This window comes from Bacillus rossius, chromosome 10, assembly GCF_032445375.1.
Source record: "Bacillus rossius redtenbacheri isolate Brsri chromosome 10, Brsri_v3, whole genome shotgun sequence".
Taxonomy (NCBI): domain Eukaryota; kingdom Metazoa; phylum Arthropoda; class Insecta; order Phasmatodea; family Bacillidae; genus Bacillus; species Bacillus rossius.
In genome coordinates this window covers 54,843,466-54,860,007 of record NC_086337.1, presented here as the reverse complement: position 1 = coordinate 54,860,007, position 16,542 = coordinate 54,843,466, and the positions used below count along the sequence as shown (strand labels likewise).

General features: G+C 40.6%; 1 protein-coding gene across 2 annotated transcripts; it reads right to left on the bottom strand.

Moving 5' to 3' along the window:
* Nucleotides 1-1,793: 1,793 nt before the first annotated feature.
* On the bottom strand, nucleotides 1,794-16,143 carry LOC134536181 (uncharacterized). 2 transcript variants are annotated; one of them, XM_063375819.1, is made up of 6 exons: nucleotides 16,028-16,143; nucleotides 14,978-15,069; nucleotides 9,756-9,882; nucleotides 7,264-7,351; nucleotides 4,467-4,625; nucleotides 1,794-3,625 (listed from the first exon to the last, which is right to left on the bottom strand). In XM_063375819.1, exons 2-6 carry the CDS (start codon nucleotides 15,043-15,045, stop codon nucleotides 3,477-3,479), a joined length of 591 nt encoding a protein of 196 aa, XP_063231889.1. In that variant the 5' UTR covers nucleotides 15,046-15,069; nucleotides 16,028-16,143; the 3' UTR covers nucleotides 1,794-3,476. The 2 variants fall into 2 exon arrangements, with proteins under 2 accessions (XP_063231889.1, XP_063231890.1); XM_063375820.1 differs by having other exon boundaries at nucleotides 14,978-15,183; nucleotides 16,028-16,131.
* Between the last annotated feature and the right edge of the window lie 399 nt (nucleotides 16,144-16,542).

The following is a 16,542-nucleotide window of genomic DNA, read 5'->3' as shown; positions in this document are numbered from 1 at the left end:
GTACTTTCAATACTTTAATCATTTAACTACGGACAAAAACTTGTCTACAATCTTCATTTGAAAACATTTAAAAACTTTTGCCTCAGCTCTACGAAAGCGAATTTCAACCATAACTAGGAAATTGTGCAGTGTGGTGCTATTTAGAATGGTATTGGTAACTGTCTTTTGCAGAACACAGCCGCAATATACTTTGCATCTCCTTCTTTGACAGAAATAGAGAAAGGGTATACCCAAATTGAAAAAGGAACTTCTGGCGATAGATTTCATAATTATATTTATGACAAAAAGTCACAGTGATAACTTACTATCAGCCATTGGTAGCGTTAATTAAAAGGTATATATACATATAAACTAAACTTAACTAAAAAGGTAACGATTGAAATTGATGATTTATGATTTACATCTAAAATATCTACCAGGAAAGACTATGTGTGTGGCCAATCGATTTTATAGGAATTTTATTCATGATGATGTTAAGGATGACGAGTTAATGAAAAATGTACTTCATGTAGTAGGTATGGCTGATACAAATAGATTGTGGAGCAGAAAAAATAAGATGAATATTTAGCTAACATTTTACAATATTCTCATACTGGATGGCCTTTAAAAATGGGGAACTAAAACATTTTTTTAATATCATAAATTATGCTTCTGTTGAGAATGGCCTATTTTACTACAGTGGCATGTTGATAATTCTTCAATGTCGTAGAAAATAGGCATGAAGCAAGCAAACGTGTTAAAAAATAAGTTTTGAATGACAGAAAACATTTTTATTGGCCAGCGATATCATTACAGATTGTAAGCACTGTCTTATCTTGTTATATCTGTCAGAGATTCTGTAATTGAAACACGAAAGAGTCACTTATGTACGGCCTAGAGTCTGACTATCCATCCCAGAAATAAATATATAACCTAGTAATAATACATTACCTTTCACTGTGGTTTTATGTTGTAAAATTGCATAACAAAGCAGGCAATTACGCCATTTAAAAACTTAAGTCCACGTATGCTTGATTGGGCATCCCAAAATGTTAACATGTAATAACATGCTTTTGATAGTTATTAAATTAAATGTTTTTTCCCAACTATATAAATGTACTATTGTAAAATAAAGTCCTCAATATCCAAAATGTCGCGGCTTTTCTGGAAAATACATGAGGGGATAAAAATATAACAAATTTGGCTTTTTCAGTTCAGGATCTGAACCACATTCTATTGAACGGATATTGTTATGTTCAACACCTTTGACGGATGTTAAGGTTCCTCCAACTCAAATACTCATGAGTCAACAAATCAGGACAAATACACCATTGTTATTACCATTGGTGAAAGATATTCGCATGGAGTTAAATGAACACATAAAAACCAAAACATCAGTACGATCCCCAGGCCAGAGAGGGAACTGAGTTTAAAGAAGGTGATACTGTGTTATTAAGGAAATAAGTTCACTATGCTGGAGTAAAGCTATAATAGTTGGCAGGTCTTATATGTTGGGAATCTTCAAAATCATAAACCGTATAGGAGAAATAACCACTTTCTGAAAATATTCTAAATAATAAACTTAGAGATATTTAGAAGTAATAAGTGAGGGTGGTGGTGTAAATATCTACGAAAATGTAAACAATGGCACTTCAGGTGATTGTGTTATCAAGTCAGTCACTAAAGTGGTTCAACTTCTAAAATTAAATTTGCAAACAAGTGTTTACTTATTTCGTATTTAAAACTTATAAAAGGGGAATGCATTGTATTATTGAATTGATTTAAGTTGTGAGGTTGACAGTATGCAGAGCACCTTTTCTTTAACCTGGTTTAATCATAAAGTTGGCTTGACAAAAGAACAGATTTACATATTTTTATTTTGCAGTATGATAAAAATAAGTTATTTCAATGTATGTGTATAATGAGAGGTATGTGTTGGGACCTAACTGGCAGCAGTGGATGTCAGCAGGATCTTCAAGCTGGTCCAGGTACCAAGAGTGCCAGGGTTTGACCCCAGACTCTGACTGTCAGCAGGATCTTCAAGATGGTCAAGGTACCAGGAGTGCCAGGGTTTGACCCCAGACTCTGACTGTCAGCAGGATCTTCAAGCTGGTCCAGGTACCAGGAGTGCCAGGGTTTGACCCCAGACTCTGACTGTCAGCAGGATCTTCAAGCTGGTCCAGGTACATGAAGTGCCAGGGTTTGACCCCAGACTCTGACTGTCAGCAGGATCTTCAAGCTGGTCCAGGTACCAGGAGTGCCAGGGTTTGACCCCAGACTCTGACTGTCAGCAGGATCTTCAAGCTGGTCCAGGTACCAGGAGTGCCAGGGTTTGACCCCAGACTCACTGTCAGCAGGATCTTCAAGCTGGTCCAGGTACCAGGAGTGCCAGGGTTTGACCCCAGACTCTGACTGTCAGCAGGATCTTCAAGCTGGTCCAGGTACCAGGAGTGCCAGGGTTTGACCCCAGACTCTGACTGTCAGCAGGATCTTCAAGCTGGTCCAGGTACCAGGAGTGCCAGGGTTTGACCCCAGACTCTGACTGTCAGCAGGATCTTCAAGCTGGTCCAGGTACCAGGAGTGCCAGGGTTTGACCCCAGACTCTGACTGTCAGCAGGATCTTCAAGCTGGTCCAGGTACCAGGAGTGCCAGGGTTTGACCCCAGACTCTGACTGTCAGCAGGATCTTCAAGCTGGTCCAGGTACCAGGAGTGCCAGGGTTTGACCCCAGACTCTGACTGTCAGCAGGATCTTATAGCTGGTACAGGTACCAGGAGTGCCAGGGTTTGACCCCAGACTCTGACTGTCAGCAGGATCTTCAAGCTGGTCCAGGTACCAAGAATGCCAGGGTTTGACCCCAGACTCTGTCAGCAGGATCTTCAAGCTGGTCCAGGTACAAGAGTGCCAGGGTTTGACCCCAGACTCTGACTGTCAGCAGGATCTTCAAGCTGGTCCAGGTACCAGGAGTGCCAGGGTTTGACCCCAGACTCTGACTGTCAGCAGGATCTTCAAGCTGGTCCAGGTACCAGGAGTGCCAGGATTTGACCCCAGACTCTGACTGTCAGCAGGATCTTCAAGCTGGTCCAGGTACCAGGAGTGCCAGGGTTTGACCCCAGACTCTGACTGTCAGCAGGATCTTCAAGCTGGTCCAGGTACCAGGAGTGCCAGGGTTTGACCCCAGACTCTGACTGTCAGCAGGATCTTCAAGCTGGTCCAGGTACCAGGAGTGCCAGGGTTTGACCCCAGACTCTGACTGTCAGCAGGATCTTCAAGCTGGTCCAGGTACCAGGAGTGCCAGGGTTTGACCCCAGACTCTGACTGTCAGCAGGATCTTCAAGCTGGTCCAGGTACCAGGAGTGCCAGGGTTTGACCCCAGACTCTGACTGTCAGCAGGATCTTCAAGCTGGTCCAGGTACCAGGAGTGCCAGGGTTTGACCCCAGACTCTGACTGTCAGCAGGATCTTCAATCTGGTCCAGGCACCAGGAGTGCCAGGGGTGTCAGGCAGGGGCGCGGTGGCGGGAGGAAGGCAGTGGCTCCAGGAACTGCTGGCTGCTCAGCAGGATCTTGCGGCCGGTCTTGGAGATGGTGTCCTGGTACTCGGAGAGCGACACGTGCGGCCCGAACCATGCCGAGATGCCGACTGGAGCTGCAACCCGCCGGGCATCCCATTGTTGTACCTGATGCTACAACACTTAGACAACTTACAGCCGTCTTAATGGGCAATATCTGGCCAAGAAGAGACAGTGGTGGTGCCCGAACAGCGAATATCTATTATAATTCTTAGTTTACCTGAATGTCAACAACATGACTTTGGAAATGTAGTATGATTTTGCGTGAAGTATTTTTTTTTGTGAATTATGATTATGTTCTTATGCGACATTTAAAATTTTTAGCGCGTGTTTTATTTAATTATACTATCATAAAAATGTTTTGGTCACCAATAATTTTCTCGTATTATTTTTCTGCCTAATTTTCTGACTGTGCAAATAATTAAAAAAATCAAGAAATTTTTTTAATAATTCTTCTTCAGGCATGTTATTAAAAAATGGTAAGTACATTTTTACGATATGTCTGCACCAGGCAACGAAATTTTCATAGGATGAAAAAAGGCAACATATGAATAAAAATTATATATGTGCTTTTAAATCTTATACTTTAGTGATTAATATTGAATACTAGTCCATATAATTAAAAACCATTTTTATTGTGAATATTAGTGATAGAAATTGTGTTTATAATTTTTTCAAGGTTTGTTTCCAAGTCTATTTATATTGTTGAGGTTATGTTACCGTATGTACGTGGTAAGAAACTTCAGTAGGTAACTGCTTCCTGATGATGGCGACTGCAATGTCGAACAGAAACGTCGGTGAATTATTCGCTAAGGACACGGCTACAACCCAGAAGATGGTGTTGGTTCACAGGAGTAGGTAGAGCCAGAGATGGTCGGCAGTGTCGACAAGATGGCGGCCCAGCGCGGAGCTACTCACTGCTGGTGGAGGAGACGGGGTGCGGCGACTGCGCGCCGGTGGCGCCACACGGCAGCTGCCTGAAGCTGGCGGGGTCTCGCTGCGCGTGGAGGAGACCCATCACCTGCGGCGCCATGGGCACTCCCGTGTGGAGCGGCGGCGCGGCGCTCCTGCAACACTCTGCGGCCGCAGCCACTCTGCAGAGGGGAAGCCTTCTTTTCACAGACGAGAGAGCCAAAACCCGAAGTTCCCCGAAGTTCATGTTTTTTTCCCTCCCACAATGTTTTAAAGTATTTATAATGTAGCTAACCTAACCTAATTGACCATTATTAGTATCCTTTTATCAACACCGCCATATTTATTTACAATGAACAAAAAAAAAACCGAAGATGCACGATCGGGCGTTTGGCTCTCTGGTCTGTGGAAAGAAGGATTCCCCTCTGTAGTGTGCCCGGGCTGAACACTTTGTAACGTGAGGAACATCACCACCAAGTTACAAGTCTTGTAGGACGTGCACTTGAAAAAAAAGGGGAATTTTGATTTTGAAAAGTCCCATTGATTTGCACAATCTCGGTGCATCAAGGCTACGCATCAGCAAAACCGGGACGCCAATCTTCAGCTTCAGGCAGGTAACCCCTAGGCAAGACGTGACGGACGCACCAAAAGAATTCTAGGCAACGCCATCTATTAACGAAGTTATAAGTTCTGTTTTTTAGCGCCTTTAGTTCGCTAGCAGCCGCGAGCTTCACTAATTGGGTGGGTTTCGCCAAGGAGAAGCATAGGAAGTTGCCAGAATTTGATATATGACCGTGTGGCGGACATAGAGAAACGACGCAAAATCACTGTTTGTGTGTCAGTGACCTACCTCCTATGATTTTCTATTACAAAACTGAATTTACCTTTTTTCACTTCTCTAGGGATGGAATTTTATAATTATATGTAGTCTATGTCTCTATCCGGCCCATAAACTATCTATATGAAAAAAAATTGGTTGTCTGTAAAGTCGGTTTACGGACGATAGTTTAACGTGGCAACGTCATAAAAAACATTAATGAAATGATTGCATACCTTATGAATAAAATTGAATCATTTTTATTTTAATAATAAAAGAATAAATACTTGAAATTATACTAGTAATCAGATTTTGAAAATGCAAGAATAATTAACCTTTAGTAATCAGATTTTGACAATGCAAGAATAATTAACCTTTATTGCCGAAATTGTTGTAATAAGCAATGAAAACCACATTAACTTTTCACTTCACTTTATAAACAGTCGAGTGGCAGAGAGATAGATGCGGCGCAAGCGTACAATGAGCGTAACGGGACACAGCGTAACGGAACAATGTGCGTAACGGGACGTTCGTCGATTTATTAGACGTTGTCACGTCAAAAAAAAACATATCGATCCGTTGCTCCGTTGCTGCGTGAAATTAAATAATAAGTATGAAAAAAAAACATGCTTTAATCTATATGTGGTAACAAATTCCGTTTAGAGTTTTAACTTCTTTTTTTTTCCCCCAACCTTAATAAAGGCCCTGTCACACTATCAAATGTTCGCTTCCAGCACCTTCCAGTATGTTGTGTCAAAGTTGGTGGGTTAACGTCACTGACGCAGCCGTGTTTGTTTGACACGTTGGATTACTTGAGTTTTCATCAAATATTTCGTATTCAGGACGAGCTATAAAATAATTTAGATGTTGGATGCAATCAGCCAATCAAAATCGTGCCTATCGAAAATGGAAACGACATCCGTTTCCGACCCGACGAATCTTCATAACGGCGAGGAACACGGGGCAGAATAAAGAGTTTATAAAAGTGAAACAACTAAAATAATGATAATACGAATGTCGTGTGCGAAATAATCTTATGCGTAAAAAGGAAATTATGTTTCTATACCTTAAAAAAATAATTCAACATTTATTTCTTAATAAGTAGCGAATTTTTATGCGAGTTAAATTTATATATGTTTAAAAAATTTATAATTTCATAAATAGCAAAACAAGTTCTAAAATTCCAATCAGCACTGTCGAGGTGTTATTCAATTTCAAAATATGATTAAAAATGTAAAGTTTTTAAATAGTTCAGACCAAAAATGAACTTCGACAGCGTGCAGAGATTTAAAATCACATTTGAGATTATCTGTCCAAATATATTTATGACGGAGAAAATTGGAAGCCATTTTACAACCAACACTGCCCCTCCAACTAGAGACCGGAAAAATTCGTGGATTCATTTCGCGATAGGCTAGAATCCAAACTACATAGTTCGACTTCATGCTGCTTCAGTGATTGTGCAACAGTTTACCTGATTAACTCTAAGCCAATGAAAAATTCCTCAACAAAAGAAACAGCGAATCACAAGCATTCCATTTGGCAGGTGTCACGGATCAGTAGCCAATCAGAAGGTGTAATCTGCACAAGTACGCAGAGGATCGTGGAGGTCAATGAAAACGCGAATTTTTCCAGTCCCTGCCTCCAACTCTATTGCCAAGTAAATCGCAGGCAAACATTCGGCAGTGTGATTAGGGCCTTGAGAGATAGTGTTGGAAATGTTTCGGAGGAGACCGGTATAGGGCTAATGTTAGGGGTCGACCACGCAAGAGTGTGCCTTGTTCGGGGACGTCCAGTTGTCGCCGTGTACCAGCTCCCCTGTCTTGTCCGGAACTAATCTGGACAGGTGGACACAGGGGAGACCCTGGGACGGACCGTGCGGGCTGCAACAAGTCGGGACACGAGCTGGTGGTCGGAGGGTGTTTGCTGGGCCGAGTGACGGCGGTGACCATGCCGGGGGACTGACTGTGGTCACGGGGGGCTCACCTGGGGGGCTGGGGGGCTCGGGGCTCGGGCAGCTGCCGTCGCTCCCGTCCATCCTGCTGGTCGCCAGCTTGCTGCACAGCTCAGATATCTGCAAGCACACAGGCACCCGGCCTTCTGACTGCAGCCGCGTGGGACGAGCTGCTGGCAGTTCCTTCCAGGAACCCGCTCTGATCCTCGCGCACTCTGATCCTCGCACATGCTGTTTCCACTCGGGACCGAGCTGACTGCAGATGAGATGTAGGTCACGGGTGTCTGATAACGACGTCATCTCACGCCTGACTACGTCTTTAAGTTCTGTGAAGACGTATACCCTAGATATGGGTGAACAATGAGTATAAAATATAAATTAATAGTGCATAACTGAAAATCATACAAGTGGAAAGTCTCGGTCTAGTTGGTTAATGGGAAATTTCCAACCAAAGGGGTAGAAATGGAAACGGTTTTTTTTTTAAACAGAAAAATCGTTCTAATATGGAAAATATCACATCCGTTTGAACGCATTACATCTCATATGAGTAATACCAAAATCTTTTATCTTAAATGTTTTTAATAGTTCCAACCATAACTGCAAGGAGTTGAAAAAACAAGGGTTGGAGGGCAAAAAAAAATCATAACTCCCTTATATTACGTACATGAAGTTCTTAAAATGTTCCAGAATTTATAGTAGTTTTCAAAATATTTCCAGAAGACATAGGTATTTCGAAATCTATCTACGCCTGTAGGCTGTGCCGAAAGGGATTTTTCATACTATAGAACACATGTCCTCGTATTTTTCAGCAATAACCATACAAAATTTGTTTGAACTAAAAAAGGAATTTCTTGGTTTTAAGTTATCATGTTACAAGAAAGACACTGGGAAAATACACTATGGCTTCAAAATTATGTATGTTTTAGGCTTTTCCAATTGTACCTACCTGCTATCATTTCGATTGAGAAATGCAGTACGTGCACAGGCCGATGTGACGGCGCAGGACAACAAAAAAAAAAATTGGTTGTCTGTAAAGTCGGTTTACAGACGATAGTTTAACGTGACAAAGTCATAACAAAACATTGATGAAATGATTGCATACTTTTATGAATAAAATTGAATCATTTTTATTGAATTATTACTATTTTGTATGGATACAAAGAAGGAGTGAAATGAAATCTACAATTTAATTGATATTTTTTTTTTGCAATCATTAATTCAAATATGTTTATTACTTTAACGAACATATTATTTTAACTATATTATCTTTGAAAGATTTGTGCAATGGGAGTGCATGACTCGATGTAAGTTTTTGGACATACGCCATTGCTAAAAACTTTTTCTGTTGAAGAAAAACTAAAAAATAAAAATAAAGAAATATATAAATAAAACCCAAAAAAAGACAAAAAAACACAAAATTAAGCAAAAAATTGCTGTTTTCAACAAGGATATAAACACCACAAAATATTCCGTGACAGGAATATGGTCAAAAAAAACAAAGAAATATGTACTAAGAGAACGAAAAAACCCACAAATGATGACGACACAGAAATTATGAACCCAAAAAAAATTCAGCACAACAGTTGAAACGAAACAAAACACGACAAAACGAAAAGACGAAACAAACACAATAGTTTACCAAAACAGAATAAAACGATAAAAAAAACCCACAAATGATGACAGCACAAAAATATTGAACCCAAAAGAATTCAGCACAACAGTTGAGACGAGACAAAAAACACGACAAAACGAAAAAAACGAAACGAACACAACAGTTTTACCAAAACAGAAACAAGCGACGTTTCGGGAACTGCTATCTGCTCCCGTCCTCAGGCAGAGACGCCTCTGCCTGAGGACGGGAGCAGATAGCAGTTCCCGAAACGTCGCTTGTTTCTGTTTTGGTAAAACTATTGTGTTCGTTTCGTCTTTTCGTTTTGTCGTGTTTTGTTTCGTTTCAACTGTTGTGCTGAATTTTTTTTGGGTTCATAATTTCTGTGTCGTCATCATTTGTGGGTTTTTTCGTTCTCTTAGTACATATTTCTTTGTTTTTTTGACCATATTCCTGTCACGGAATATTTCGTGGTGTTTATATCCTTGTTGACAACAGCCAATTTTTGCTTAATTTTGTGTTTTATTTATATATTTCTTTATATTTATTTTTTAGTTTTTCTTCAACAGAAAAAGTTTTTAGCAATGACGTATGTCCAAAAAATTACATCAAGTTATTTTAACTATAACTTTTATACATGTTTGCTATTTAACTTCTTCCCATCTGTGTTATTCTGTTAAGGATAGGACGATGATAGGAAAAGTATGGGAGTGTTTCAAGTTTAATGTGCCTCTCGAAAAAAAGTCAAATCGACGGTTGTTCCAATCGAGTGGAAGAGAGATAGATGCGGCGCAAGCGTACAATGAGCGTAACGGGACACTTTTCGTTCGTGCAGCCGGCGTTCATCGATTTATTAGACATTGTCACGTCAAAAAAAAAAAGACGTGCCGTCCCCCTGGCCGTGACGTGACTCACCTCGCAGCGCAGTTGCAGCAGCTCGCTGCACAGCAGTCTCTCGCGCGCTGCGAGCTGGGCGCAGCGCTCCAGCGGGGTCCCTGTAGGGGTCCCAGGAGTGTCCGCGAGGGCGGGCGGCGGCCCGGGGCTGCGACACACAGGCCCCCTCGCCACGTCACGTCATCAAATATTACATAATAAATAGCAAATGCAAATAGATCACATAGGAAAGTACCATATTCAAAATAATTTAAATGCCTTAAATATTTAAAATATTAATTTAAGAACTTTTTCTGCTTGGTTCCAATTAAATTCATTTTGATGCAGAGAAAGTTTTAAATTTATTAAGACCTAAAGATCATATGTTGATAATGGTATTATCTACATGTTGGTGAAAATAAAGCTTGGAATAAATATAACTCGAAGGTTATTAAAAGAGGGCACCACGTTTAATGTCATTACTTACTATGTGATCATTTCTGATTAATTAAATTAGTTTTTTGACTAAAGGTTATACAATAAATGCTATCGTAATTCAGAGACGTTTGTTTCTTGAAAATCAGTTTCGGACATCTAAAATATCATGCTGAAGAGTTTCACAAAAATATTTTCTAATTATATATGTTTTTCATCAGCATCTTTTCTTGATCATTCTGATTACATTTGGAATATCATTTATTAAATATAAAGAGTAGTTGAGATAAACATTTTGCAAGTTTGACTGAAAAGCGTTTATTTGTAAGATAATTAAAACATATAAGTATACCACGCATTGCTTGACCAGGCCTAAGATTGATAATTTTTTAATCATAATATTATTTTGGGAAGTATCAAAGGCTTGGCTCATGTTGAAATAAATAAAAATTTGTTTTACATCAAGATTTATATTGGTACACACACACACACACATAAGCGTATGTTAAAGACGATCTTCCTGATTGAAAACTATGCGGTTTTACAGAAATAATATTTTTAGGAATAAAATTATTGTACCTAAAAATATTAAAACTTCTAAAATACTACGTAACAAAATTTTTGACTCAAATTTAAACGTCAATAATACTTCAAGAAAATATATACCGATAAATGGTTGAACACACAACATTAGTATACAACCACTCACTGACTGATACACACTTAATTCAAATATTTTATGTTCAAAAGCAAAAATTTTTTAAATGTTTGTTTGAGCTTTATATATAACATGTTGGAATGATAATACTACAATTACTAAAAACTACAACGCTACAAACCTAAAAAAAAAAATATTTTTGCAAAACTCCGTTCCCCCGGAGAAACCCCCGGAATGGCCACCGCATGGGGAGCCCAAGAAAAGAAACGGGCTCCCCATTTGGAAGCCACCTGGTAGGTTTTTTTCTGTTCCACACCACCGTTTCTTTGGTAGCCTGACTTGTTACAAGGGATTGTATTCCTACCAGAGAAAATGCCGCCATTCTCTCTGGGCAATCCGCCTTGGAGGAGCCGGGGCGCGAACCCGGGTCCTACAAGTCACAAGGCAGGCGCTCTACCCCAGAACCAGAGTGGTAGAGCGGATACTCAGTCTTCTTAAAGCTGACATGATGTTATTCCACGAGTTTACTGTAGTTTCGTGTGTCATTAACACGTGCAGTAACATCTAACCTCGGTAACGAACAAATTAGTGTGTTAATGTGTTGTTCGTACAGCATGAATTATGTAATTTCATAACAGTGAAATATAATTTGTATAACTATTCTGGCAATTTTTCGGTTGATTTTAAACAAACAAACAAACTTACAGTCCCGCTATATAGACTAGTATAAAAAATATGTAAAGAGCTTGTACTGTCGATGGTAAAGTTATTTTGAAATAAATGTTAGATATTAAAAGAGTGTGTTTAGTTAAGATATGTGTGTGCTTACAAGCATGCAGTTATTGCATAACATTTAAATTATTTGGTTTTAAAGCCACATAAAAGTTAACCTTGTTAAATCACTTTTGGCTTTTTTTTTTTTTGTTTTGTTTACCGCGCTTAACATGCGCAGCTAATACTGGATAGCTATTCAAACAATTGTTTGCAAATAACTAAATATTGTAGGTACTGGGGTAACACGAAGCATAAATGGTAACACTGTTTTGTAATGATACAGATATTTTCATGTAAATGTACAAATTAACAAATATCTTAGTTTACAAAAATATTTCTGTTCCATTTACAAATAAATTTTACGGTTTACTTAACGATTAAACTTAACAGATACAAATTGAAAAAAAAAAACGGCTATACAGAGACGCACAGATGAACCCAGCGATGTGAATAAACAATGATGACAGCACATACGAATACCGTAAGCAACAGTTGAGCGAAAAAAACAACAGATTTTTTGAAAACCACAAGGATGATAGCGCAGACTAACACAATATATGATTCCTAAGAGAACAGTTACGGTGTTTCGGGAAAGAGATCTATTCCCTTCTTAAGGCAAAAACAGACAGGTTTGCATGACATACAGTTTAATGAGTAATGGCGTATGTCCGAAACTACATCTTGAATTAATTTACCTATTATTTAAAATGTTGTTTGGCATTGGAAATTTTATTTAATGCACTACACTATTTTTGTTGGTATTCACATAGATACTGACTTTATTTGAACAGATTTGTGTTTTGTTTGTTTTATGTGTATATTTGTTTACACTTCTGTTAACAAGGCACATGTATTAGTGCAGAGAAGCTTATTCAAAAGAGGAACCTGTTTCTGTAACAATGAATGTCAAGAGCGTAGTAAAAAAAGAGGGGGGGGGGGGGAATTGGGGTTGCCAGATTTATTTAGACAAAGAATTTTATTTTACAAAAGTTACAATGGCAGGAATTTCAAAAAGTTATAGAGGGATCATCAACTAACCTAAAAATGTATTTTCAAGCATTATCTTTGTAAAAGAGTTTCCGGAGGAGGGACAGGCTTCTGCCCTCCCCTTCCACAAATACTGTCTACACCCATGGTAAATGTGTAAAGAAAATCACATGTAGTTACACGCACAAGTACACGATATACTCAATAGACGTGAATTTAAATTTTGGAACAGTAATTTTTGATAGTTGTACTTATAATATAAGATATCAATAATTTTTCAAGACATATGATTATAGCCTACATGGAGTACTATAGTCTAAAACTATGTATTTGTACTGTTATGCAATAATCGTACACTCACGCCTGTAGCATAAGGAATCACTACAAGGCAATCTGAAGAAAAGAAAAAATATACTATGGAAAGTTATGGACCGAGTCGTAAAACACTATATTCGTATTCCGGAGAACATAGGTTCAAATCCCGACTGGTAAATGTCATATCATTTTGATGTGAAACGTCTTAAAAATCACAGCGAAACATATGGGTACCAGAAAAAGTCTGACGATAAGGTCTGTATCATCTTGCTTTAACATTTTCCTAACTATATAGTCTTCGGCCTGAGACGCACTTAAGTCTTCCTTACCTAGACCTCCCAAATACACTTAGTTTTAATTTAGGTTAGAAAAAAAATTCTGTTCAGTGTAGCTCACGACTCAGATGTGATAGCGCGGTGATTCGTGTGATTGTGTATAGAGAACTGACAACACTGGGAAATAAAGATTGTATGTTTACCAAAAAACATTATTTTGATATTTTGTCTTCGGTATCTCATTTATCATATCTCAGGCCAATGTTAAACATTTTCGTCGAATATTAATTGAAATGAATAAATAGTAAGCTAACATTTAGTGTCTGTTTTGAATTAAAATATTTAGTACGTCGTCAATGTCTCGTTTTTATTATTTTAATTATAAAACATTACACTAAAAGCGACTCGCTGACATAGAAGTTTCACGTGAAAACAACGGCCGTGGGTCTCGATACAGCCCCACCGATTTTGTCTAGAAAATTGGTAGGATGGTTCCGTACTGTAGGTCATGGCTAATTCCTTGATTGGTAAGGGTAAGTGATGAGGGTAAGTGAGGGCAGAGCAGGGGAAATGAGGGTAAGTGTAGGCAAGGCAGGGGAAATGAGGGTAAGTGTAGGCACGGCAGGGGAAATGAGGGTAAGTGTAGGCACGGCAGGGGAAATGAGGACAAGTGTAGGCACGGCAGGGGAAATGAGGACAAGTGTAAGCACGGCAGGGGAAATGAGGGTAAGTGTAGGCACGGCAGGGGAAATGAGGGTAAGTGTAGGCACAGCAGGGGAAATGAGGGTAAGTGTAGGCACGGCAGGGGAAATGAGGGTAATTGTAGGCACGGCAGGGGAAATGAGGGTAAGTGTAGGCACAGCAGGGGAAATGAGGGTAAGTGTAGGCACAGCAGGGGAAATGAGGGTAAGTGTAGGCACGGCAGGGGAAATGAGGACAAGTGTAAGCACGGCAGGGGAAATGAGGGTGTAAGTGTAGGCACGGCAGGGGAAATGAGGTTAAGTGTAGGCACGGCAGGGGAAATGAGGGTAAGTGTAGGCACAGCAGGGGAAATGAGGGTAAGTGTAGGCACGGCAGGGGAAATGAGGGTAATTGTAGGCACGGCAGGGGAAATGAGGGTAAGTGTAGGCACGGCAGGGGAAATGAGGACAAGTGTAGGCACGGCAGGGGAAATGAGGGTAATTGTAGGCACGGCAGGGGAAATGAGGGTAAGTGTAGGCACGGCAGGGGAAATGAGGACAAGTGTAGGCACGGCAGGGGAAATGAGGGTAAGTGTAGGCACGGCAGGGGAAATGAGGACAAGTGAAGGCACGGCAGGGGAAATGAGGGTAAGTGTAGGCACGGCAGGGGAAATGAGGGTAAGTGTAGGCACGGCAGGGGAAATGAGGACAAGTGTAGGCACGGCAGGGGAAATGAGGGTAAGTGTAGGCGCGGCAGGGGAAATGAGGGTAAGTGTAGGCACGGCAGGGGAAATGAGGACAAGTGTAGGCACGGCAGGGGAAATGAGGGTAAGTATAGGCACAGCAGGGGAAATGAGGGTAAGGGTAAGCACGGCAGGGGAAATGAGGGTGTGTGTAGGCACGGCAGGGGAAATGAGGACAAGTGTAGGCACGGCAGGGGAAATGAGGGTAAGTGTAGGCACGGCAGGGGAAATGAGGACAAGTGTAGGCACGGCAGGGGAAATGAGGGTAAGTGTAGGCACGGCAGGGGAAATGAGGGTAAGTGTATGCACGGCAGGGGAAATGAGGGTAGTGTAGGCACGGCAGGGGAAATGGGGCGACAGGCTCGCTCGAGCCCCCTGGTGAGGCGCTGGCACTCACGTGAGGAATGTTGGACTGGACGGTGGCTTGTAGTCGTGCCGGTAGGTGGTGGTCCTGTACCCTGCCATGCCCTGGCTCCCCACTGCTGCCACCTGCTCGGACACACACGGAACTGCGTGGAGCTGCAGCCTTCAGGTGGAGCGCTTGTGTGGCACACCACTCCACGGCACACTCGTCACAAGCAGCGGTGCATGCGGTGTAGCTACCTGCCCCCACAGACTCGCGCCGTGTTTGATAGTATAGTCAAGAAACATCTCAAACACTTCCAGCAATGACACACCAAGTGTTGTGGGACAACTATGTTATAATGTACGCTACAACACATGTCTATGACGAACAAGCAACTTGCTGCTCAACAACGAACATTTTCTCAGAGGACCTTGACCAATTTCTGGTAACATCACCTTCGACTCTCTTGCTTCTTATTTCAAATATTATTTTAAGTAGTAAATTTTATTTCTCAGTTACCATTAGAATTAACTTTAGTAAATATCTAACATCGCGGCTTTTTTATAAAACATAATAAAATTCCAAGTGTTTTATTTATTTTACATTACTGTGTTCGTCTCCTTACTCTGATTAGAGATTTTTTATAATTCCTGATTGTTTCTTCGAAATTCCACGAGAGACTGGCCTGATTGTCGTCGACGCCCAACTGTTTACTTTATACCAGCTTTAACTGGATCCTTCGGTTCTCCCGAGATCCCTTGGAATACAGCGTAGACGTGACTGTTTGCTAAAGGACAGGGATGTTTAATTTCATTACATTATGGTCGGAGCTAAGACCGTTATACATAATTAGGGTGTTAAAAAAAATTCTGAATTTTATTCACGGAAAAGCCACTATGTTAGAAATGTAGTGTTCCGAATGTGCGTGTTGTGGGCGAGACCGGCCTTGTGGAAAGGATGATTGGTTGCAGGGTGGTACCACGCTGGCTGGATGTGGGCACAAGAGACATCTTAATCACGTGGGTACTTGAAGCACCGAGTGAAGTAACCATTCCCGTGGTGCTTCGAGTTTCTGTGAAAGTGTGGCGTGGCTGCGGTTACCTGCACTGCGAGGGCGACTGTGTGATCCCCGAGAATCCGCACTGAGATTTAGCTCCCGCTGGGCCGAAAAAATAACACTGAAGACCATAGAACAAACCAACACTGATCAAACAACTAACAAGAGAACGTTTCGCTGCGAGCAGGGAAAAAAAGAGAATAAGCCAATCGAATTTTTTTATGTGAAAATTACTCCGGCACATTATATCTAAGGACGAAACTGGCTCTTTATTACACACAAGTTCGTTTGCTTACCATGTTATTCCAATGTGCGAAAAGTATTAGCTACGTCTAAGACCGCTGAGAACTCTAGCATGCATTGCACACCGGAATGATGCGTCCTTGAAATTTCATGTCTCCACTATAACTGTTCGACATTACTTAAAAATAAGAAACCTGAAGGTGAAAAAAAAAAGCTTTATAAATTACAGTAATGTTAATACATAGCTGGTTCTTTCGACTGCACTGGATGAGTTAATATTTTGTTTTATATTTTCCTAACTTAAAAAAATATATAT